The 25,559-nt window shown below is 41.7% G+C and overlaps 2 protein-coding genes across 2 annotated transcripts in view; both read right to left on the reverse strand.

Annotated features, from left to right (window-relative positions):
* The window catches only part of LOC308325652 (microtubule-associated serine/threonine-protein kinase 3-like), a 106,742-nt gene that overhangs the window by 25,983 nt on the left and 55,200 nt on the right, over positions 1-25,559 (reverse strand).
* On the reverse strand, positions 419-25,559 carry LOC308325358 (microtubule-associated serine/threonine-protein kinase 3-like; the record flags this gene model as incomplete). Its single annotated transcript, XM_080777842.1, has 9 exons — positions 419-481; positions 1,040-1,116; positions 2,102-2,172; positions 6,124-6,254; positions 6,844-6,945; positions 9,387-9,596; positions 11,493-11,568; positions 21,744-21,901; positions 25,467-25,559. 7 exons carry the CDS (start codon positions 25,557-25,559, stop codon positions 2,115-2,117), a joined length of 828 nt encoding a protein of 275 aa, XP_080633968.1. The 3' UTR covers positions 419-481; positions 1,040-1,116; positions 2,102-2,114.

A 25,559-nucleotide genomic window follows, 5' to 3' on the forward strand; every position in this document is an offset into this window, starting at 1 on the left:
GTCGACTGAATGTCATACGATTTTAGTCGACTAAATCTACAGTTGATTTAGTCGACTAAAATGTGTTTTGACAGGCCTTGATGTCGTTGTAATGACATATTTTACACTTTGGTTGCATGCTGAAAATAGCAGATATACAATCTCACAACGCGTCGGAGCGCGACGCGTTGTATATATTCACGGACATTGCTGTTCCTTGGAGCAAAATACGCACATCCACCGCACACCGTCCAAGAGCAGAAAAAACGCCCCAACAACCTTCCACCGTACCTTCCACGTACTCCATGACCATGCAGATGGTGCCTCCGGGCTTCGAAGGAGCAGAACATGGAGACCACGAAGGGGTTCTCGGCGAACGTCAGGATGTCTCTCTCCACGAAGACCTGCTGGATCTGGTTCCGCAGCATCAGGTTCTGCCGGTTGATCTTCTTCATGGCGAAGCGCTGCCGCGTGTCCTTGTTGGCGAACCAGAAACACAGCGCTGGAGGAGGAAGGAGGGAGGAGGACAAGAGTCAGAGTCACATTAACACATTCTGAAAAAGCTACGTTTCTATGTCAGTCGTTCTTCGATTTAAAAAAATAAAATAGCAGACCTACAAGCTCGTAGCGCGCCACTCGGTGGCGCGCTATGAGCTTGTAGATCTGCTATTTTTCAAGAGCTAAAGCATAACGTAATGTTGACACCAAAAAAGGGGTTCCCGCCCCAGAATGGGTTAAAACCCATTTAGGCCTGACGTCTTCAAAATCCTGACAGTTTTCTGAAAAACCTTATGTTTCTGTATCAGATGGTGCTCAATATTTCATGTCAAGGACCCCCTGAATTATATGAATTATTTGGCCACCGACCCCCCCCACCCCCCCCCCCCCCCCCCTATCATAAAATATGTTGTTCCAGGGACCCCCCTCAGAAGCAAAAGATTTGAGTTAAAAACGTTATTCAAATTCAAATTATTCATAGATTTTCAGCACATTTTAACGATTTTTCAAAAATAGCAGACCTACAAGCTGAGGGTCCACAGAGATCAAAGCCAAAAATCACCCATAGGCTCCGTTACTGATTAGCTTGATGGTCTCAAAGTCACTCTCCAGTGGTTTCCTGCGTGGAGGGGTGCGACCCTGAAACACGCACGCATGCACACACACACACACACAGACACACACAGACACACACACACACACACACACACACAACACACACAACACACACACACACACACACACACACACACACACACGCACACAAAGTTAAGTTAGTACGATGCCTGCGAATGTCAATTCTCCACACAGTCCTGATGAAAATGCGGTAACACGTTATATTACAGGGATAGTTCCGATTTCTTTTTAACTTAAGCTGTATGAAATACTTGCCATTAATATAGTGGTTGCAACTGTATTAATTGATTGCCCGAGTCCCGTGGTGGGAGTTCTGCTCTGGTTTTGGTGAAATATTAAGTAGTTCCGGTCATTTTGTGACCGCAAAATTTACTTTTAATTTAAAAGTAAATTAATCCACAAAACTAACGTAATTTGTATCGTTGACCCATTTCTAAAATATTAGTGCTTTTTGTTACTAACTTTTGTAAATGTTTGTATCTCTATTTTCTATCACACGGAACTATGTTGTTTGTGTCTATATCACTACGCCCCAAAAAATAGTTCCATGTGATAGAGGGGTCAAAGTTAATGGCCGTTTTTAGCCCAACGAGTTGTTTTTGTGCAAAACTAATGCTTGGAATGGATTCAGCATCATGAAAACCCTATAGTTTGACATGTCACATGGTACATAAATTAGCATCCGGCAGTTTCTACATCCTGGGGACCCATACTCAACATTTAACCCATTCTGAACGGGAACTCATTTTGGTGTTAGCATCATGTTATGCTTTAGCTATTGAAAAACAGCAGATCTACAAGCTCGTAGCGCGCCACCGAGTGGCGCGCTACGAGCTTGTAGGTCTGCTATTTTTTGAAAAATCAAAGAACGACTGACATTTTTAGAATCTGATCTCAGGTCAGAATGGGTTAATCAGACCAGTGTGTGTCCAGTGGAAACCTCGTATGAATCTGATCTCAGGTCAGAATGGGTTAAAGTTTACAGTACCTCTCCGTTGTCATCATGATCCCTGCTGGCTGCTCCGTGGCCCGGGCTGGTCTGTTCCAAATGGACCATATCTGCCAAAGGAAAAAACAGACGCCAGGTCAGTCTACTGTGCTGTGTTCCACCCTATTCCTCCATATCTGCCAAAGGAAAAACAGACACCAGGTCAGTCTACTGTGCTGTGTTCCACCCTATTCATCCATATCTGCCAAAGGAAAAACAGACACCAGGTCAGTCTACTGTGCTGTGTTCCACCCTATTCATCCATATCTTCCAAAGGAAAAACAGACACCAGGTCAGTCTACTGTGCTGTGTTCCACCCTATTCATCCATATCTGCCAAAGGAAAAACAGACACCAGGTCAGTCTACTGTGCTGTGTTCCACCCTATTCATCCATATCTGCCCAAGGAAAAACAGACACCAGGTCAGTCTACTGTGCTGTGTTCCACCCTATTCATCCATATCTGCCAAAGGAAAAACAGACGCCAGGTCAGTCTACTGTGCTGTGTTCCACCCTATTCATCCATATCTGCCAAAGGAGAAACAGACACCAGGTCAGTCTACTCTGCTGTGTTCCACCCTATTCATCCATATCTGCCCAAGGAAAAACAGACACCAGGTCAGTCTACTGTGCTGTGTTCCACCCTATTCATCCATATCTGCCAAAGGAAAAACAGACGCCAGGTCAGTCTACTGTGCTGTGTTCCACCCTATTCATCCATATCTGCCAAAGGAAAAACAGACACCAGGTCAGTCTACTGTGCTGTGTTCCACCCTATTCATCCATATCTGCCAAAGGAGAAACAGACACCAGGTCAGTCTACTGTGCTGTGTTCCACCCTATTCCTCCATATCTGCCAAAGGAAAAACAGACACCAGGTCAGTCTACTGTGCTGTGTTCCACCCTATTCCTCCATATCTGCCAAAGGAGAACAGATACCAGGTCAGTCTACTGTGCTGTGTTCCACCCTATTCATCCATATCTGCCAAAGGAAAAACAGACACCAGGTCAGTCTACTGTGTTGTGTTCCACCCTATTCATCAATATCTGCCAAAGGAAAAACAGACACCAGGTCAGTCTACTGTGCTGTGTTCCACCCTATTCCTCCATATCTGCCAAAGGAAAAACAGACACCAGGTCAGTCTACTGTGCTGTGTTCCACCCTATTCATCCATATCTGCCAAAGGAAAAACAGACACCAGGTCAGTCTACTGTGCTGTGTTCCACCCTATTCATCCATATCTGCCAAAGGAAAAACAGACACCAGGTCAGTCTACTGTGCTGTGTTCCACCCTATTCATCCATATCTGCCAAAGGAGAAACAGACACCAGGTCAGTCTACTGTGCTGTGTTCCACCCTATTCCTCCATATCTGCCAAAGGAAAAACAGACACCAGGTCAGTCTACTGTGCTGTGTTCCACCCTATTCCTCCATATCTGCCAAAGGAGAACAGATACCAGGTCAGTCTACTGTGCTGTGTTCCACCCTATTCATCCATATCTGCCAAAGGAAAAACAGACACCAGGTCAGTCTACTGTGCTGTGTTCCACCCTATTCATCCATATCTGCCAAGGAAAAACAGACACCAGGTCAGTCTACTGTGCTGTGTTCCACCCTATTCTCCATATTGCCAAAGGAAAAACAGACACCAGGTCAGTCTACTGTGCTGTGTTCCACCCTATTCATCCATATCTGCCAAAGGAAAAACAGACACCAGGTCAGTCTACTGTGCTGTGTTCCACCCTATTCATCATATCTGCCAAAGGAAAAACAGACACCAGGTCAGTCTACTGTGCTGTGTTCCACCCTATTCATCCATATCTGCCAAAGGAGAAACAGACACCAGGTCAGTCTACTGTGCTGTGTTCCACCCTATTCAAAGTGTTATCAAGACCCACTTCTTAACCCATTTTGACCTGACGTCAACATTTAAAACAAAAAAAAGTCTTCTAAATCATGACAGTTTTCTGAAATACCTATGCACCAGTGGTGCTCAATATCTCATGTCAAGGACCCCAAAAATTATAGGCCTATGTAATTGGCCGCCAGCCTCCTTTGGAAATAAGTTCCAGGGACCCAGATTTGAGTTAAAAGCGTTCGCTCTGAAGAATATTATATATTCAAAGATTTGATCTACAAGCTCGCAGTGCGGCACTCGGTGTCGCGCTATGAGCTTGTAGATCTGCTATTTTTCAATAGCTTAAGTATAACATAATGCTTAACCCATTCTGAACGGGAACCATTTTGGTGTTAGCATCATGTTATGCTTTAGCTATTGAAAAATAGCAGATCTACAAGCTCATAGCGCGCCACCGAGTGGCGCGGCTACGAGCTTGTAGGTCTGCAATTTTTTGAAAAATCGAAGAACGACTGACATTTTTAGAATCTGATCTCAGGTCAGAATGGGGTTAATCAGACACAGTGTGTGTCCAGTGGAAACCTCGTATGAATCTGATCTCAGGTCAGAATGGGTTAAAAACACGAAGAGGGGTTCCCGTTTAAGAATGGGTTAAAGTAGCTATAAGCAATAACATGTCAAATGTATGATTTTATTTGTAGGTATTCAGACAGCCAGCGATGAGTCAAACACAGAGATGTGGTCTCTGTGACACATCTAGGGGCCACAATCTGCATTCAAAGACTTTGCTAGAAGCCTTGTCATTGGCCAAAAAAAAGACCCTGCTGAAATGACTAACCAACCCGAAGTAGACAGGCAAATGACCAATGACTAAAGCTTCTAGGAAAAATCTTTGAATGTTGCAGATTGTGGCCCCTAGATGTGTCACAAGAGGCAAAACATGTTTGAGAGCCATTGCTGGCTGTCTGAATACAATAAAAAATAGGTAATTACATTTTTTGACATATTATTGCTTATACTGTAGTTACTTTAAGCAATACAATTCTCCATTCATGGCATTCAAGGTTTGTGTTAGGACAACAATCTCTATACTATAGCTGAATATAGGAGGGGCTTGCGCCCCTCACAAAAAAACCCACAAAGCTTTCATGTATCAGGTTGCAGATTTACACACCATCTGACCATAGTGACATATATACTGCACAACCACCATGGCCAACAAACCACATAACCTGTTCCTATTGACAAATACAGTATTGTGTGTGTGTGTGTGTGTGTGGTGTGTGTGTGTGTGTGTGTGTGTGTGTGTGTGTGTGTGTGTGCGTGCGTGTGTGTGTGTGTGTGTGTGTGTGTGCGTGTGTGTGTGTGCGTGTGGTGTGTGTGTGTGTGTGTGTGTGTGTGTGTGTGTGTGTGTGTGTGGTGTGTGTGTGCGCGCGTGTGTGTGTGTTTATTTCAGTCAACCAGGAAATTGTGTGTTTGGAACGGGGCATCAGAGAGCCAGATTGTATACACTCTATATTTGCACAACGTTGTATAAGACGGTGTCCTGCCGAGGGAGTCCTTTAGTACCCTTATCAAATGGCCTGTGGCACACTTAGCAGAGTGGGTGGAGCGCTCCATTGCATTGTTGCCAGGCCAGGGCAAGAAGCACAAAGCTGGGGGGGAAACCACAGGGGGAATTCAGAATCCTGACACAGTAACAGGAGGGGCTCCAGAACAACCCACCACAATAATGCTTTCTGAAGCAAGAGGTATACTAACGGAGACGCAACGCCCCGGGATATGACGATCTGTGAGAACACGATGTTAGACAGACTCGCACTGCCATTAAAACACTTATACCGCCATTGCCGAAGTCCTATGTCAATTGGGTGGCGCCTGATGGAGGGGGAAAGGAACTGGTTGGAATAACGTGTTCCTTCCACGCGCTACGACGTCCAACCAGGGAAACCCCCCCCCCCCCCTGTCAGGTGTAAAGGAGCGACTTGGACACTCATGGCATGAAGGAAGCATGAGTTCAAGTCCGTTGCTCTCCCCAGGTTGGCGGAGGGTGTGTGTGTGTGTGTGTGTGTAGAGCCCATAGGACCACATTAGACAATTGACACAGGGGTGAAAAATGGGTTACAAAAATGGTGGGATAAAGGAGAAAAAGAAGGCGGTCTACCTTCCAGAGGGTCCCTGGTGAGGCCCAGCTGGCTGATGATGTAGCGAGGGATGTCCGTCTTGATGCCCTGGCTGCCCTTGGCCTGGCCCTCGCCGTCTCCAGGCGATGGTAGACTCCTCTGGGTCAAACTCCTGTCGGACGTCGTATACACAGAATAGTAAGGGCCAGTGGCGTGCACAGATAGACACTGGGGGGGTGCTAGAGCACCCCCTGCCCTTTTGGCAATGTGTTCTAAAAAAAGAAAAAGAAAAACGTTTTCATTTTTTTCTTAATTTGTAGTGTGTTGGACCATGGTGACATTGATCAATTATTGATAAAAAACGCTTCTACTATATTATTTAGGCCCCCACAATCTAAAGCTATATTTCTATGTCAGTGGTTCTTCAATTAAAAAAAATAGCAGAATGGGTTACGCTATCAACTTATATGTCTGCTATTTTTGGAAAAAAAAACATGAAAATGTAGTGCAAAGCTTTGAATATATTCTTTCAGAGCCAACGTTTTTAACTCAAATCTTTGCTTCTGGGGGGAGGGTCCCTGGAACAACATATGTTCAGATGGGGGGGTCGGCGGACGATTATATCATTTTCGGGGTCCTTGACATGAAATATCGAGCACGCAGAGACATGAGGTATTTCCGAAAACTGTCAGGATTTAGAAGATTTATTTTTTTAAATGTCGATGGGTTAAAGTGCTATAGCGGAGTAGCTGCGGTCTTACCAGACACTCCAGTAGCCTGGCGGGCCGGGAGATGATGATGAGAATGTTCTTCACCAGTTTGATGATGATGGTGACCTCTTCGCTCTCGGAACGCTCGTACGCCTGGGGAGAGAGAGAGAGAGAGAGGGAGAGAGAAAGAGAGAGAGGGAGAGAGAGAGAGTAGGAACAAAAAGTACATTGTCAAATACATTGTACGTGTACAGTATGTGACATGTGGCTGAGTATTCAAACATGAGTATTCTGAACATTTTGATCTGTAGCTCCAACGGTTTAGATGGAAGATAGAGGCATGTTTTATGTGGCGGTTATATTAAAAAGGACGTGGTCATTTTTGGGTATATATCCACCCCCGGGATAGAGAATTTTTCACAGTTCCCAAGTTGTTCGCGGTTGAGATATTCTCTGCTAAATGAAGTGCATACATATCTCCAGCCAGGTCCTGGAGTATGTGGGCCGTGCATTACCGTACAGTAATAATAATAATAATAATGAATTGCATTTTTATGGTGCTTTTCTATGCACTACGTGCCTACTCAAAGCGCTTTACAATGGTTCATTCATTCATACATTGGGAGGTGAAGCGGCGAACAGTCGACGCCAGCGTCCTCAATTCCCACCCCCAATCCAACCCTTGATGCTGAGTGTCCAGCAGGGAGGCACTGGGTCTCATTTTTACAGTCTTTGGTATGACCCGGCCGGGGATCAAACCCCGACCTCCCAGTTTCAGGGCGGACACTCTAACCACAAGGCCACTGAGCAGTAGGTTCACTGAAAGTTTTTGGGCCATATTGTTCATTTAGTTATCAAATCAAATCAAATCAATTTTATTTGTATAGCACATTTAAAAACGACTCTCATCGTACCAAAGTGCTTCACAGGTCAAAGAAAACAATACAATACGGTGCAATACAATACATCAGTGAAACAATAAAAAAAAAATGTATAAAGTGCAAGAGTAAAATTAGGGGGACTGGAAGGCTTGAGAGTAGAGGAACGTTTTGAGCCTAGACTTAAAACTCTCAGTGGAGGGGGCATATCTGACATTGAGTGGGATGCTGTTCCAAATTTTGGGGGCTGCGACAGCAAAGGCTCGGCAGTTATAGTCATATACCAACCTTTTCTGCTGGGAAATGTCTCATTGCTACACTGGCTGACTGTGAAAAGGTGTATGAATAAACGTATCAACACCGTTCCCCTATCTTAATCTAGCATTACCTTGCCATTATCAGATAGCAGCCTTATCAGCGTGAGTTCACTAATACTGCTACTGAAAGATTGAGGTCACAGGGAGTTCTCTTTGGGTGTTACCGGTTAATATTCCTAATCCAATCATGTCAGAACGTGGGTTTACAGGACCGATCATAAACCAGTTCTACATTTCTACAACATTTGGTCGCTACGGTTGCAGAGTGTAAAGGTTTAGATTTAGACCTGAGGACGCATCTGTGTCACCTTATAGCTTTTAAAACCACTTATTTAAAAGCTTACTTTTTTTTTAATCGTGAAAATGTTAGCGCAAATCTTTCCAATATATATTCTTTCACATTGAACGTTTTTAACTTATATCTTTGCTTCTGGGGGGGGGGGGGGGGGGGGGGTGTCACTGAAACAACATTTTCAGATGGGGGTCGGCGGCCAAATACATATAATATTTTGAGTCCTTGACATGAAAGATTTTGAGAACCACTGACATAGAAACAGGGTTTTCAGAAAACTGTCAGGATTTAGAAGACATTTTGTTTTTAATTTTCGACGTCAGAGCCTAAATGGGTTAGAGAACCGGACTGTGAGAAATGTTTGATTTAATGAAACTACCATCCCAGCTGGAAACTCATATTTGCTGCCATCATGACTTGAAAATAATTATTTTGAAGAGACACACCCAGGGTCTGGACAATAATAATTGCTACCAATTGGGGTCGTTTGGAAAGGAACCCTGTGATCTTATTATAACTTGATTCTCAAATTTGGCCTCCTTTTCAGAAGACTGACGTACTGTAATGCTCAAAGAAAAGCCATGGGGAGAAAATGAGTCCTTCAGGGACCGTTGTCCCCCCCCAGGGTTGAGAGGGGTCCCTACGGATCTACAACCTCACAACACGATGTGAGCTTGCGGATCAGCAATTTCCAAAGAATCATTTTAACAACACAAATCTTATAAATCCCCGGGATAACAAAATGTTTGTGGGACTGTGAGTTTTGCAGGTTTCTGTAGGTATAGGTAGACCTTAACCCATTCTGACCGGGAACCCATGTTGGTGTTAGCATCATGTTATGCTTTAGCTATTGAAAAATAGCAGATCTACAAGCTCATAGCGCGCCACCGAGTGGCGCGCTACGAGCTTGTAGGTCTGCTATTTTAGAAAAATCGAAGAGCGACTGACATTTTTAGAATCTGATCTCAGGTCAGAATGGGTTCATCAGACCAGTGTGTGTCCAGTGGAAACCTCGTATGAATCTGATCTCAGGTCAGAATGGGTTAACTGTCCCCAATGAAAAAAAGCGATATTAAAACAACAATGCCAACTCTCTCCTCCCCCCACCTCGTGTAACAGCTTCTCCAGTTTCTCCTGCAGCTCCATGAAGTAGCGCGAGGTGACCAGGCCCTGGTAGGACTTGTCCAGGCAGTCCCGGGCCAGCTCCACCAGCTGGTGCTGGATGAAGCCCAGCACGCCGTCGGCCAGCGGCAGGCTGCTCCCCGGGGAGTAGTCAGCGATGACGTCCAGCAGGCGGCCTTCCATCTGGGCCGTCGCCTGAGATGTTATAGAGACACAGGATTGATATCAATATATTAGCTTTTGTAGCTAACGGCTAATCGTTGTGGGGTTGCCAGATTCTGTGAGAGAAATAAGCAGCCAACCCGGTATATTTTTCTTTTAAAACTTTGCAGGGGCAAATTCTGTACTTTGGGGTTTTTCCGGTTCAACAAGTTTCAGATCATATCTTCATATCAGGTCATATCTTCTTAATTTTTTTCCCCAATTCCAATGAGCAATACATCATATGAAAGGTTACAGTGTGCAGTTTCATAATATGTAAAGAACTGAAACATGACCATGTCCCCCTTGTATATCAAACCACTGTCCCCGGTCACATATAGGAAACTTTGATTGCGAATGCAGTGAGCACTAACTATATAGAAGCTGGCCAAAACTGTCTGTCTGTGTGTGTGTGTGTGTGTGTGTGTGTGTGCGTGTGTGTGTGTGTGTGTGTGTGTGTGTGTGTGTGTGTGTGTGTGGCCCGCCACCAGAGGCAGAGCTGTATCACACACAAAAACACACACACACACACACACTTAACTTAAAAAAACTTTTAAAAAAACTTACAAAAAAGAAACTTACGGAAAACTAAAAATATTCAACTTAAAAAAAAAACACACACACACAGACACAAAAAAACTTAAAAGGAAAATACTTGAAAGTACGTAATTTATTCTAATTGTTGTTATTGCAATTTACGAGCTGCGTTCGCTTCCCACATCTGCACGTCTTACTTGTTAAACCACACAGAAGTTAGTGACTGTGTGCTAAATCACCGTTTCCCCAACCACCGTTCACCGCAGTGTTGTTTTCGTCGACTAAAACTATGGGCGAAGAATGTTCGTCGACTACCTTTTTCCACTGACGAAAAAGGTAACTAAATGGAAACTAAATGAAAACTGCGCTATGATGACTAGTCATTTTACACTTGGTTGCATGCTGAAAATAGCCGATCTACAAGCTCACAAAGCGTCGCGCGTGGGCTTGTAGATCGGCTATTTTCAGCAAGTGAAAAATAACTGTCATTACGACGGCATCGAGGCCCGCCAAAATACATTTTAGTCGACTAAATCAACTGTGGATTCGACTAAAACTAGACATTCCAGGTGACTAAAATGTGACTGAAACGAAATGAAAACTATTGAAGAGACTACTACGACTGAAAACTAAAATCTAAAAATCCGGGCCAAAAACAACACTGCTTCCGTGTTGCGTAGCATAACAGTGACATCACTGTCCCATCCTTGGTGTATCTTTAGCGTTCATGTGTGCTCAGCGAGAAGCAGCAGCAGCAGCGGAACAACACATTCTAATCAGAGATTATGTTTTAGAGACGGTCGGTCGCAGTCCCGTCCCAAGTCGCGTTACAATTAATCATAGCTCGTTGTTGTCGATCGCCTCGGGGGTGTTTTGGCTACATAAAGCTACTTCTAGCTACATCCGACTGTGCCCAATTCCAATCTCAGGTCCAGAGGTGACCGTGCCTTTTCGGTGGCTGGCCCCAAATTCTGGAACTGTCTGCCCCCTCATTAAGTCTGCTCCCTCCTTAGAGGCCTTTAAGTCTTTACTAAAAACCCATTTCTTCTCCCTGGCTTTCAATGTTTGACCTAATTAACCTGTGTACTTTTTGTGTTGCTTTGATTTTGTTTTACTATGTTACTTGTGTCATGTTTCCTGTACAGCACTTTGGTTGGCCTCCTGGTCTTTGAAAATGTGCTCTATAAATAAAATTTGATTTGATTTTTGATTTTACATCCGGGATAGCGCCTGGTGTGTCGCTAAATGTGAAAATGTGGTACAGTATATTATGGGACAGGACATGTGATCTTCACCTAGTGTACAGTAGTAGAGCAAGAGACATGAAAAGGAAACATGAAAATGATACTGTACCTTGGGAAATCGCTCTTTGTAAACGTGGTTCATCATGACGATCTCATTGTCGAATGTCCCACACGTCCGCCCAGGGCTATGTGCAGAGATAAAGAGTTGCAAAAAATGTTAATTTATGGGTTATGTTCTTTTAACTATATATATATGCCATTCTGGGCGGGAACCCCTTTTGGTGTTTCAAGCATTAGTGCCGCGCTACGAGCTTGTAGATCTTCTATTTTTGACAAATCATGAAAATGAGTCACCAAGTTGGAATATATTCTTTCAGAGCGAACGTTTTTAACTCAAATCTTTGCTTCTGGGAGGGGGGGGGGGGGGGGTCCCTGGAACAACATATATTCAGATAGCGGTTTTACATCATAATCTTGGGGGTCCGACTCACATAGAAACATGAGGTTTATATTCAGAAAACTATCAGGATTTTAGAAGGCATTTGTAGAATCGCCGTCAGGTCTACCGTGTCATTTTTAGAATTCACGCGCAGTCAATTTCTCACCGCCGTAAAAATAAATTCAGAGGGCTTCACGGGGGAGTCAACCTTATGTTTCTTTGTCACTTTGTAGCCATCGACATGCCACGTTTGAAGTGGATACTTTGTTACTATGATACTGATCGATTTCACATACCACATTCACATGGCCTTATCTACTCCGTTAGAAGTGGTGCCATGTGTGTGTGTGTGTGTGTGTGTGTGTGTGTGTGTGTGTGTGTGTGTGTGTGCCATTATAAATCAACGTAATGTCAACGTTATGTTATAAATAGTGATCCATGTTATGTCCACATATAATATTGCATGCTAGTAGTAAATACAGCGTCAACCTGTTACACACAGTCTATTTCAGGGCAAATATCAACAGTTGCACATGTGCCCTCCCTGCTGCTATTATTTGGTGACAACATGAGTAGTGGCACACACACACACACACACGCACACACACACACACACACACACACACACACACACACACACACACTCACACACACACACACACACACACCCTCCGATACTATTTCTAGTTTTCTATTTATAGTTCACCATGGCAAATGTGTGCAGTTACTCAAAGCTGGCCCAGAAACCACAGTTACATAAATGTTATAATCTACGTAATTTAGCAGCATGACAGAATCCCTGGTCTTATATTTAAATGAAAGGCCCATTTAGTGTAGACTCCTGTTATGAACAGGTACAGTACTGAATGTATAACGTATTGTATACGTTCAGAAAGCAAGTGGCATTCGCTCACATATTTCTTTTAACTATTGCACTTTGTGGATACATAATTTTTCTGTCTGTATAAGCCGGGCTATAAGGGTATATGTTCACGCTAAACACCTGTGAATTTTATTTTAAGTTAGTTTGTAAAGGCACTTTTTTTTCTTCACTTTAAACCATTTAGACCTGAAGTCGATTCTATAAAACTCTTCCAAATCCTGACAGTTTTCTGAAAGTGAAAACCTACGTTTCTATATTTCAGTGGTTCTCAAACCTCTTCATGTGGAGGAGCCCCGCAATTATATGTATCTGGCCGCCGACCCCATCTCAAAATATGTTGTCCCAGGGACCCACCCCCCCCCCAGGAGCAAAGTTGTGAATTAAAAATGTTCACTCGAAAGAATATATATATTCAAAGACTTGCGCCACATTTTCAAGATTGCACTCGGTGCCGCGCTACGAGCTTTGTAGAACTGCTATTTTTCAATAGCTAAAGTATAACATCATGCCTAATGAAAACAAATGATTAAACCTATTACGGTATATTGCCCCAATATAATGACATCGTATTTGCAATATTCACCACGGAGTCGATGAGTTTTCTTAACCCATTCTGATCGGGAATCCATTTTGGTGTTAGCACTATGTTATGCTTTAGCTATTGAAAAATAGCAGATCTACAAGCTCATAGCGCGCCACCGAGTGGCGCGCTAAGAGCTTGTAGGTCTGCTATTTTTGAAAAATCTAATAACGACTGACATTTTTAGAATCTGATCTCAGGTCAGAATGGGTTCATCAGACCAGTGTGTGTCCAGTGGAAACCTCGTATGAATCTGATCTCAGGTCAGAATGGGTTAAAGACCTACCGGTATATTTATATATGGGGGGGAACACCAGACATTATTCATCGGCCTCTTCAGCTGGTGAATTACGGGTGACTATAGTCATCTCTGGCGTTTAAAAATAGTTGCAGTTTGTTTTAAAGCGTTGCAGTTGCTTCTGTGTGTGTGTGTGTGTGTGTGTGTGTGTGTGTGTGTGTGTGTGTGTGTGTGTGTGTGTGCGTGCGCTACACATAATGCTGTGCAGTGACTATGTTCGCCTGTAAGCTGGGAAGCATATCCTCCATGTATTCATTTACTTTGATTTAACCCCTTTTGGTGTTTGTTTTAAGCATTATGTTATGCTTTAGCTATTGAAAAATAGCAGATCTACAAGCTCATAGCGCGCCACCGAGTGGAGCGATCTGGTGACTGATGAGAGATCACTTGAGCAACATGGCTTCACTCCTTTTTAGTTCATATTCTGGGCGGGAACCCCTATTGGTATCTTACCCCCTCAGGCCGGGCACCCATATTTGGGTTCTGTACAGTATGTACAGTATTCAAAAATGTAATTTCTTTGATGCTGCTATATTAACCCATTTAGACCTGCGGACGATTCTACAAATGCCTTCTAATCCCTGACAGTTTTCTGAAAAACGATGTCAGTGGTTCTCAAACTATTTCACGTCAAGGACCCCCAAAAAATGATATGTAATTGGCCGCCGAGCCCCATCTGAAAATATGTTGTTCCAGGGACTTCCCCCCCCCCACCCCCCAGAAGCAAATGTTTGACTTAAAAAACGTTCGCTCTGAAAGAATATATACTCAAAAATGTGCGCCACATTTTCACGATTTTTCAAAAATAGCAGACCTATACAAGCTCTCCTATAGCGGCCACAGGCTGCGTGTGTGTGTGTGTGTGTGTGTGTGTGTGTGTGTGTGTGTGTGTGTGTGTGTGTGTGTGTGTGTGTGTGTGTGTGTGTGTGCGTGCATGCGTGCTTTGCACATGCACAAGCAGGATCACGTCATGGTAAAGCCAACCACATCAAGTCCATTCCACCACCCTCCACACAAACGCACACACGCACACACACACACACACACACACACCACACACACACACACACACACACACACACACACACACACACACACACACACACACACACACACACACACGCACACACACTGTGCCACACCTAAATGTCTTCAACAGGCTTGCCTCTCAGCAGCACTGCTCTGGTCTACTTCTACTGCTACTGCTGAGATGAGTGCTGCTGTGTGGCACTTCAGTGCACTGGTTCCAGTGTTGTTTTTACCAGCAAATTTTGAATAGTTTTCATTTAGTCACATTTTTTGTCACCCGGAATGTTTTAGTGTTAGTCCAGTTTTAGTCGACTAAATATCATAAGATTTTAGTCGACTAAATCGACTACAGTTGATTTTGGTGGGCCTGTGCCGGTGTTGTTTTTGGCAGCAAATTTCTATTTCCTTGAATAGTTTTCACACAACACGTCGCAGCGCAGCTTGTAGATCTGCTATTTTCAGCACGCAACCCCTATTATACTGGGTCTCCTGTCCACTATAGTCCCTGACTAACATTTTAGTCTAGTCTTTATTTGTTCACAAAATTGTCTTGGTTTTAGTCACCATAGCTTAGTTTTCATTCAGTTTCCATTCACCGGTAGTATTAGTTCGTTTAGTCGACGAACATTTCTCGTCTTAGTTTTAGTCGACGAAATCAACACTGACTGGTTCCCCCAATCTTTTTTCAAATGTTACTGCTTTGCCAATTATTTGGGAGACCACTTCGCAAATTGCAATATCCTCACAGACCCACTAGTGGGCACCAAACACACAGGTAAGAGATGAGTCAATTCCACCAGAGGGATATCACCAACTAAACTTCCTGACTACTTCTTCTAAGCTTGGAGTGAGTGAGCGTTCCAGCACGGCCATTCTGGGCGGGAATCCCTTTTGGTGTTTTAAGCATTATTTTATTATGCTTTAGCTATTGAAAAATAGCAGATCTACAAGCTTGCAGGGCTTAAAGCCAAAAACAATCCCAAGACTGAAAATGTTTGGGTTTTTTTGCAAATCTGCACTGATGTCATTAAATGACCCCTATGAGATCCTCAGGACTGAAATCAGTCCCCAGGACTGAGAACTTTAAGCCCTGGGCTTGTAAGCTTGTAGGTTCTGCTATTCTTTTAAAAATTGTGAAAATGTGGCGCAAACCTTTGAATATATATTCTTTCAGAGTGAGTGCGGTTTCCTTGACATGAAATAGTTTGAGCACCACTGACATAGAAACATGGGGCATTTCAGAAAACTATCAGGATGGGTGCAGGTCAGCATATTGATCCGAAACCTCAATCCTAACCTAACCCTAACCGCAAGCACGGGAGCAGCGCATGTCGGACCATCGCTTTTTCGCATCGCAGCGACGGTCCCCCCGCTGCGGAGCGGACCGTTGCCCCGTCGGCTAGAATGCTGCCGGAAAATAGTCCGCCTCCCATCAGGATTTAGAAGACATTTTGTAGAATCTGGTCTCGGGTCTAAAAATGGGTTTAAAAGTTAAAACTAATTTGCTTTACATTTAAATACTCACGTCCATGCCTGTGGTTCTGCGTTGGTGCATAAACCATATATGATGTGATCTATACTGTGAAGTTCAGCTGAACTAGGCCGTACAGGCTTCAGATTGTTTTTGCACAACAAAAGCATGCAGGAGTCAGTCTATTGTCTGCATCATCATTTATCATTCAGATTTCTGGGTCAACGAACGTGATGTTCCCGGTTCCGTTCGTCCGTCTCCCTCTCTGTGCCCTGCCGGTCTAAATAAAGCTCAACTATACCTCAAAATATCAATCTTAACCCATTCTGACCTGAGATCAGATTCATACGAGGTTTCCACTGGGGACACACTGGTATGATGAACCCATTCTGACCTGAGATCAGATTCTAAAAATGTCACAGTCGTTCTTCGATTTTTCAAAAATAGCAGACCTACAAGCTCGTAGCGCGCCACTCGGTGGCGCGCTACGAGCTTGTAGATCTGCTATTTTTTCAATAGCTAAAGCATAACATAATGCTAACACCAAAATGGGTTCCCGTTCAGAATGGGATAAAGCTGAACTATACCTCAAAATATCAATCTTAACCAAATGAACGCTATAGCGTTACAATTCTGGGGGATTCTTTTTTTGTTTGTTGCCGATTTACAGTGCAGTGCAATGCATTGTGAGCTTGTAGATCAGCAATGTTACTGCAAAGAGATTTGTCCCTTTATCTTACCCCTTACCCCTTATTTGCCATTTTTTACTACTTTAAAACATTTAAAAATAGTACAAATAGCCGATCTACAAGCTAACAACGTGTCGCTGTAGATTGGCTAGTTGAACTATTTTTAAATAGTAAAAAAAAAGAAAAGGCAAATTAGTTTAGGGATAAGGGTGGAGCCCTTGGTGTGGAGGGAGGGGGAAAATCACACGTGCGTGAAGTGAGGGGCGCCTCACTTCTTGTACTCTAAACAAACATGAAAAGTATAGACTTGGACTTATAAGTATAGACTTGGACGTATAAGTATAGACTTGGACTTATAAGTATAGACTTGGACTTATAAGTATAGACTTGGACTTATAAGTATAGACTTGGACTTATAAGTATAGACTTGGACTTATAAGTATAGACTTGGACTTATAAGTATAGACATGGACTTATAAGTATAGACTTGGACTTATAAGTATAGACTTGGACTTATAAGTATAGACTTGGACTTATAAGTATAGACTTGGACTTATAAGTATAGACTTGGACTTATAAGTATAGACTTGGACTTATAAGTATAGACTTGGACTTATAAGTATAGACTTGGACTTATAAGTATAGACTTGGACTTATAAGCATAGACTTGGACTTATAAGTATAGACATGGACTTATAAGTATAGACTTGGACGTATAAGTATAGACTTGGACGTATAAGTATAGACTTGGACTTATAAGTATAGACTTGGACTTATAAGTATAGACTTGGACTTATAAGTATAGACTTGGACTTATAAGCATAGACTTGGACTTATAAGTATAGACATGGACTTATAAGTATAGACATGGACGTATAAGTATAGACTTGGACGTATAAGTATAGACTTGGACTTATAAGCATAGACTTGGACTTATAAGTATAGACTTGGACTTATAAGTATAGACTTGGACTTATAAGTATAGACTTGGACTTATAAGCATAGACTTGGACTTATAAGTATAGACATGGACTTATAAGTATAGACTTGGACTTATAAGTATAGACTTGGACTTATAAGTATAGACTTGGACTTATAAGTATAGACTTGGACTTATAAGTATAGACTTGGACTTATAAGTATAGACTTGGACTTATAAGTATAGACTTGGACTTATAAGCATAGACTTGGACTTATAAGTATAGACATGGACTTATAAGTATAGACTTGGACGTATAAGTATAGACTTGGACGTATAAGTATAGACTTGGACGTATAAGTATAGACTTGGACGTATAAGTATAGACTTGGACTTATAAGTATAGACTTGGACGTATAAGTATAGACTTGGACGTATAAGTATAGACTTGGACTTATAAGTATAGACTTGGACTTATAAGTATAGACTTGGACTTATAAGTATAGACTTGGACTTATAAGTATAGACTTGGACTTATAAGTATAGACTTGGACTTATAAGTATAGACTTGGACTTATAAGTATAGACTTGGACTTATAAGTATAGACTTGGACGTATAAGTATAGACTTGGACTTATAAGTATAGACTTGGACGTATAAGTATAGACTTGGACTTATAAGTATAGACTTGGACGTATAAGTATAGACTTGGACGTATAAGTATAGACTTGGACTTATAAGTATAGACTTGGACTTATAAGTATAGACTTGGACGTATAAGTATAGACTTGGACTTATAAGTATAGACTTGGACTTATAAGCATAGACTTGGACGTATAAGTATAGACTTGGACGTATAAGTATAGACTTGGACTTATAAGTATAGACTTGGACGTATAAGTATAGACTTGGACGTATAAGTATAGACTTGGACTTATAAGTATAGACTTGGACGTATAAGTATAGACTTGGACTTATAAGTATAGACTTGGACTTATAAGCATAGACTTGGACGTATAAGTATAGACTTGGACGTATAAGTATAGACTTGGACTTATAAGTATAGACTTGGACGTATAAGTATAGACTTGGACGTATAAGTATAGACTTGGACGTATAAGTATAGACTTGGACTTATAAGTATAGACTTGGACTTATAAGTATAGACTTGGACGTATAAGTATAGACTTGGACGTATAAGTATAGACTTGGACGTATAAGTATAGACTTGGACTTATAAGTATAGACTTGGACTTATAAGCATAGACTTGGACTTATAAGTATAGACTTGGACTTATAAGTATAGACTTGGACGTATAAGTATAGACTTGGACTTATAAGTATAGACTTGGACTTATAAGTATAGACTTGGACTTATAAGTATAGACTTGGACGTATAAGTATAGACTTGGACGTATAAGTATAGACTTGGACTTATAAGTATAGACTTGGACTTATAAGTATAGACTTGGACTTATAAGTATAGACTTGGACGTATAAGTATAGACTTGGACTTATAAGTATAGACATGGACTTATAAGTATAGACATGGACGTATAAGTATAGACTTGGACGTATAAGTATAGACTTGGACTTATAAGCATAGACTTGGACTTATAAGTATAGACTTGGACTTATAAGTATAGACTTGGACTTATAAGTATAGACTTGGACTTATAAGCATAGACTTGGACTTATAAGTATAGACATGGACTTATAAGTATAGACTTGGACTTATAAGTATAGACTTGGACTTATAAGTATAGACTTGGACTTATAAGTATAGACTTGGACTTATAAGTATAGACTTGGACTTATAAGTATAGACTTGGACTTATAAGTATAGACTTGGACTTATAAGCATAGACTTGGACTTATAAGTATAGACATGGACTTATAAGTATAGACTTGGACGTATAAGTATAGACTTGGACGTATAAGTATAGACTTGGACGTATAAGTATAGACTTGGACGTATAAGTATAGACTTGGACTTATAAGTATAGACTTGGACGTATAAGTATAGACTTGGACGTATAAGTATAGACTTGGACTTATAAGTATAGACTTGGACTTATAAGTATAGACTTGGACTTATAAGTATAGACTTGGACTTATAAGTATAGACTTGGACTTATAAGTATAGACTTGGACTTATAAGTATAGACTTGGACTTATAAGTATAGACTTGGACTTATAAGTATAGACTTGGACGTATAAGTATAGACTTGGACTTATAAGTATAGACTTGGACGTATAAGTATAGACTTGGACTTATAAGTATAGACTTGGACGTATAAGTATAGACTTGGACGTATAAGTATAGACTTGGACTTATAAGTATAGACTTGGACTTATAAGTATAGACTTGGACGTATAAGTATAGACTTGGACTTATAAGTATAGACTTGGACTTATAAGCATAGACTTGGACGTATAAGTATAGACTTGGACGTATAAGTATAGACTTGGACTTATAAGTATAGACTTGGACGTATAAGTATAGACTTGGACGTATAAGTATAGACTTGGACTTATAAGTATAGACTTGGACGTATAAGTATAGACTTGGACTTATAAGTATAGACTTGGACTTATAAGCATAGACTTGGACGTATAAGTATAGACTTGGACGTATAAGTATAGACTTGGACTTATAAGTATAGACTTGGACGTATAAGTATAGACTTGGACGTATAAGTATAGACTTGGACGTATAAGTATAGACTTGGACTTATAAGTATAGACTTGGACTTATAAGTATAGACTTGGACGTATAAGTATAGACTTGGACGTATAAGTATAGACTTGGACGTATAAGTATAGACTTGGACTTATAAGTATAGACTTGGACTTATAAGCATAGACTTGGACTTATAAGTATAGACTTGGACTTATAAGTATAGACTTGGACGTATAAGTATAGACTTGGACTTATAAGTATAGACTTGGACTTATAAGTATAGACTTGGACTTATAAGTATAGACTTGGACGTATAAGTATAGACTTGGACGTATAAGTATAGACTTGGACTTATAAGTATAGACTTGGACTTATAAGTATAGACTTGGACTTATAAGTATAGACTTGGACGTATAAGTATAGACTTGGACTTATAAGTATAGACTTGGACTTATAAGCATAGACTTGGACTTATAAGTATAGACTTGGACTTATAAGTATAGACTTGGACGTATAAGTATAGACTTGGACTTATAAGTATAGACTTGGACTTATAAGTATAGACTTGGACTTATAAGCATAGACTTGGACTTATAAGTATAGACTTGGACTTATAAGTATAGACTTGGACGTATAAGCATAGACTTGGACTTATAAGTATAGACTTGGACTTATAAGCATAGACTTGGACTTATAAGTATAGACTTGGACTTATAAGTATAGACTTGGACGTATAAGTATAGACTTGGACGTATAAGTATAGACTTGGACTTATAAGTATAGACTTGGACGTATAAGTATAGACTTGGCTGGGGTCCTGTTTTTTGGGGGGTGCTGTTTGTTAACCCATTTTGACCTGAGATCAGATTCTAAAATTGTCTTCTACATCCTGACAGTTTTCTGAAAAAGCCATGTTTCTATGTCAGTGGTTCTTCGATTTTTCAAAAATAGCAGACCTACAAGCTCGTCTTTTTCAATAGCTAAAGCATAACATAATGCTAACACCAAAAGGGGTTCCCACCCAAAATGGGTTAAGCAAACATTAAAACATTATAAGTCGGCCTGGGCCGTGGCTCAGCGGTCCAGGCACGTTGGCCCGAGCCTGGCAGCGTGACGCAGGTTCGACTCCCGATCCCGACGGCCCTTACTGCATGGCATATGGAGCTGAGTGATTACGTCACCATGACTCAGCCATAACCATATAAGGAGTCCCCAAAGCAGCTATACGTCCAAAACCCAAATATGTACGAGCTGCGTTCGCTTGTTTGCGCGTCTTACTGGTGGTAGTAGCTAGTGCTAACGCGTGTGGTGGCTCCTGGAACTGGGGTTTGTGCTAACAGCTAGCCGCCCCAATAAATGAGTTAAGCACCTGAGACTGCGGGAGCGGAGCCTGGCGGGCGGCGGCTGGTGCGCGGCGTCTTCGTCCGCCACGCTCTCCGTGCTCCGGAAGTGTTTGAAGAGGAAATGGAGGTCATCCTGTGTGGGCTGGGACGGCAGGTGGTGCAACAACTCCTGGGAAGAGGAGGACTGGGATAAGAGGAAGGGAAGGAAAAGACAAACGGAGAAGTGTTTAGTGAACAATAACGAGAGACATGAAACAAATCATTCCATAACATAATAAGTATAACCCATGATGTCATGTTTGACCTGAGGCCGATTCTACAGTGTGTTTCGTACAGTTATAGGCAGTGTTGATTTCGTCGACTAATGTTCGTCGACTTTTTGATTTGAAAACAACGCTGGTTTAATGAACAAAACTAGGTTTCCACGTCAGTGGCGCTCAAACATTTTCACGTCAAGGACCCCCAAAATCATATGAATTTATATTTTGTTCACCCGGTCGGTCTGTCCCCACCACCAAAGATATGAGTTAAAAACGTGTGCTGTGAAAGAATGTAATATTCAAAGATTTGCACGCGTTTTCATGATTTTCCAAAAAAATATAGCAGATCTACAAGCTCGTATAGCGTGGCACCTCGGGGCTGTGCTATATGAGCTTGTAGATCTGCTATTTTTCCAACAGCTATACAGTTTAAAATAACGGTTAAAAGTGGTTACGACCTATAAGGTGACACAGACGCGTCCTCAGGCCTTAAGCAAGACGGTAACATTCGGGGATGAATAAAGGCTAAAAAAACTAACGTACATTTACATAGTCATCCTAATTAAAATGTAACTGAATACATACAGACAAGCCCACATTTTTCCATTTACATGGTAAATTATTTCTAGTCTCTTTAATCAGCTTTTTCGACTGTGGCTTTTTTTCTTTTTAGGCTTTGCTTTTGCAGCTTTGAAGAGACACGACATCCTGCGTTTGAAAAGCTTTTCTACGCCGACAGGAATCACACCGAGCTAATTCATCAGCCCCGCTAATACTGAGAAGCTTAACCCATTTTGGGCGGGAACCCCTTTTGATGTTTAAAGCATTATGTTATGCTTTAGCTATTGAAAAATAGCAGATCTACAAAGCTCGTAGCTTGTAGGTCTGCTATTTTCGAAAAATAGCGCAAATGTGGCGCAAATGTTTGAATATATATTATTTGAATGAATGTTTTTAACTTGAATCTTTGCTTCTGGGGGAGGGGGGTCCCTGTTGGAACAACATATTTTCACTTGGGTGTCGGCGGCCAATTACATATATTTTTGGGGGTCCTAGACATGAAAATGTTTAAGAGCGACTGACATAGAAACATGAGGTTTTTCAGAAAACTGATGAAATGATTTACAATTTACAATTTAGGCATTTATCAGACGCTCTTAATCCAGAGCGACTTACATTAAGCAAGAACAAAGAATAAAAAAGCATGGTGGTATTGGTAATACATCAAATAGCCTACATACAAAGTAGTTATCATGAATCATACATAAGCTAAGAGTGTAACAGTGGAAAATCTATGAAACTATGCATATAAACTATATAGTGCTATGTTTACATAAAAAGCTATAAGTCTACATAAACTGCTCTCTAATTCTACATAAAAATACTATCCAAGAAACATAAGTTGAGCCTTTCCATACGCCTGTAGGAGGTCGAGGCTAGGTCATTGATTTAGAGCGCATTTGTAGAATCGAGATCAGGTCCCCTTTTTGGGGCGGGAACCCCTTTTGGTGTTTTAAAGCATTAATGTTGTACTTTAGCTATTGAAAAATAGCAGATTTACAAGCTTGTGAACTTGTAGGTCTGCAATTTTTGAAAAAATGTGGCGCAAATCTTTGAATATATATTCTTTCAGAGCGAATGTTTTTAACTCAAATCTTTGAATATATATTCTTTCAGAGCGAATGTTTTTAACTCAAATCTTTGAATATATATTCTTTCAGAGCGAATGTTTTTAGCTCAAATCTTTGCTTCTGGGGCGGGGGGGGGGGGGGGGGTCTCCCTGGAACTATATATTTTCAGATGGGAGTCGGTGGCCAAATACATAGCATTCTGGGGCTCCTTGATATGAAATAGTTTGAGAACCACTGACATAGAAACGTACGTTTTTCAGAAAACTGTCAGGATTCATGAGACTTTTTTTTTTTATTCTTTTTTAATTTCGACGTCAGGTCTTAACGGTTTAAAGGCTTTCATGTTCCTCCTCTCTATGGTTTGAAATGAGATGTCACGGTTAACAAGGACGTATCCTCCTCTGCTCAGGCAGTCTGCAAAATGAAGCGTCAACGTCATAACAAATCCCTTCTCAGAGTCTTATAGACAGAAGCTTTAATTTCCCTGCTCCACTTTTGCAGAAACCGCATTTCTGTCTGTTGTTTCGCCCTCTGCGGAATGCCCCGAAGGAGGCGACGCAAACTATCTACCGTCACTGTCGGGCAGAAACCTTATTATGTCCAAAAGTGTACCTTTTCAGGAAATGTTGATATTATGATATGATATATTATGAATTATAACGTTATAATGTGCCACATTTTCATGATATTTAAAAAATAGCAGACATATACAAGCTTGTAGCGCGCTATGAGCTTGTAGATCTGCTATTTTTCCATAGCTAAACACCAACCAGAATGGGTTAATAAAACACAGAAACACTTAACCATTTGCAGCCTGGTGTCCCTGTTTTTTCCCCCCACAATTCTTCAGAAATAGCAAAAAAAAAGAGCAGAGCTATAAGTGTTATGACTGCAGCTTGCAAATCAGCTATGACAAAGTATAAAAGTAGGGCACAACAAACTGAACAACATCTATCTATAAATGCACCATGTCTGTCTGTCTGTCTGTCTGTACGTATACATACGTACGTACGTACGTACGTATGTCGTGTACGGCTGTAATCCACGTAACTCAAGAACCGTCCGTCCCACCGACTTCAAATTCGACACATGCGTTCCACACCCCCACAGGGAGTGGCAGTGCCCGGTGTCGAGTCCGTCGGACTCACGGTTGTCCAGAACCGCCACAAAAGGCCTCTGCCTGCCCCGGGCTCTGGACAAGGCCCCCCCCCTGCACACACACACACGTGTCACACACACACACACACACACACACACACACACACACACACACACACACAGGCTCCAGGCCTGTTCTGACATCACAAATGTGTATAGTGTGGCAAATATGTTTGTGGCAACTAAGTTGGGCATGCATTTCCAACTTGCACCGTTCCACAAGCAGGCCAGTGACTGCCCAATGCAATGGGCACCGCTCTTAGTACAGTAAGTATGAAATAGGGATACATATACAAGGTTTCTTCTGACAAGGTTTATGCTAGTATGCATTCGTTTTTCCCTGTCGAACCAAAATGTGCGACACTACAACAGGGCCTGGAATTTATATCCCTGTCCTGTCTGGCAGGGATCTCGAGTTTCGCTCAAGGAAGGGCAAAGAGGGGGGGGGGGGGGGGGGGGAGGGGAAGAGCAGCTCCTCTGACCAGAAGAGGAAAAGAAAAAAGACAGAAGAACAGTAGAGACGGGGGGGGGAAATGAAATGAGAGAATGAACACGAAAAAGAGAGAGAAACAGAGTCAGAGCAGGGAGAAAAGATTGTCAAAAGAAACCAAAATAAAAAAGAAAAAGGACGGCATTAAAAGCAGAGCGAGAACATTAGCGATAAGACAGACAGAGCCCACAGAGAAAAGAAAGGGAGAACCTGAGGGAGGAAACCGGAGAGGCGTTTGGTGTCAAAGCCAAGCAGCAACATAACGACCTCACTGACAGCCAGCCGGGGCCTCAGAAAGGCCAT

The sequence above is a fragment of the Protomyctophum bolini genome, assembly GCF_963924005.1.
Source record: "Protomyctophum bolini genome assembly, chromosome: 12".
Classification (NCBI taxonomy): Eukaryota; Metazoa; Chordata; class Actinopteri; order Myctophiformes; family Myctophidae; genus Protomyctophum; species Protomyctophum bolini.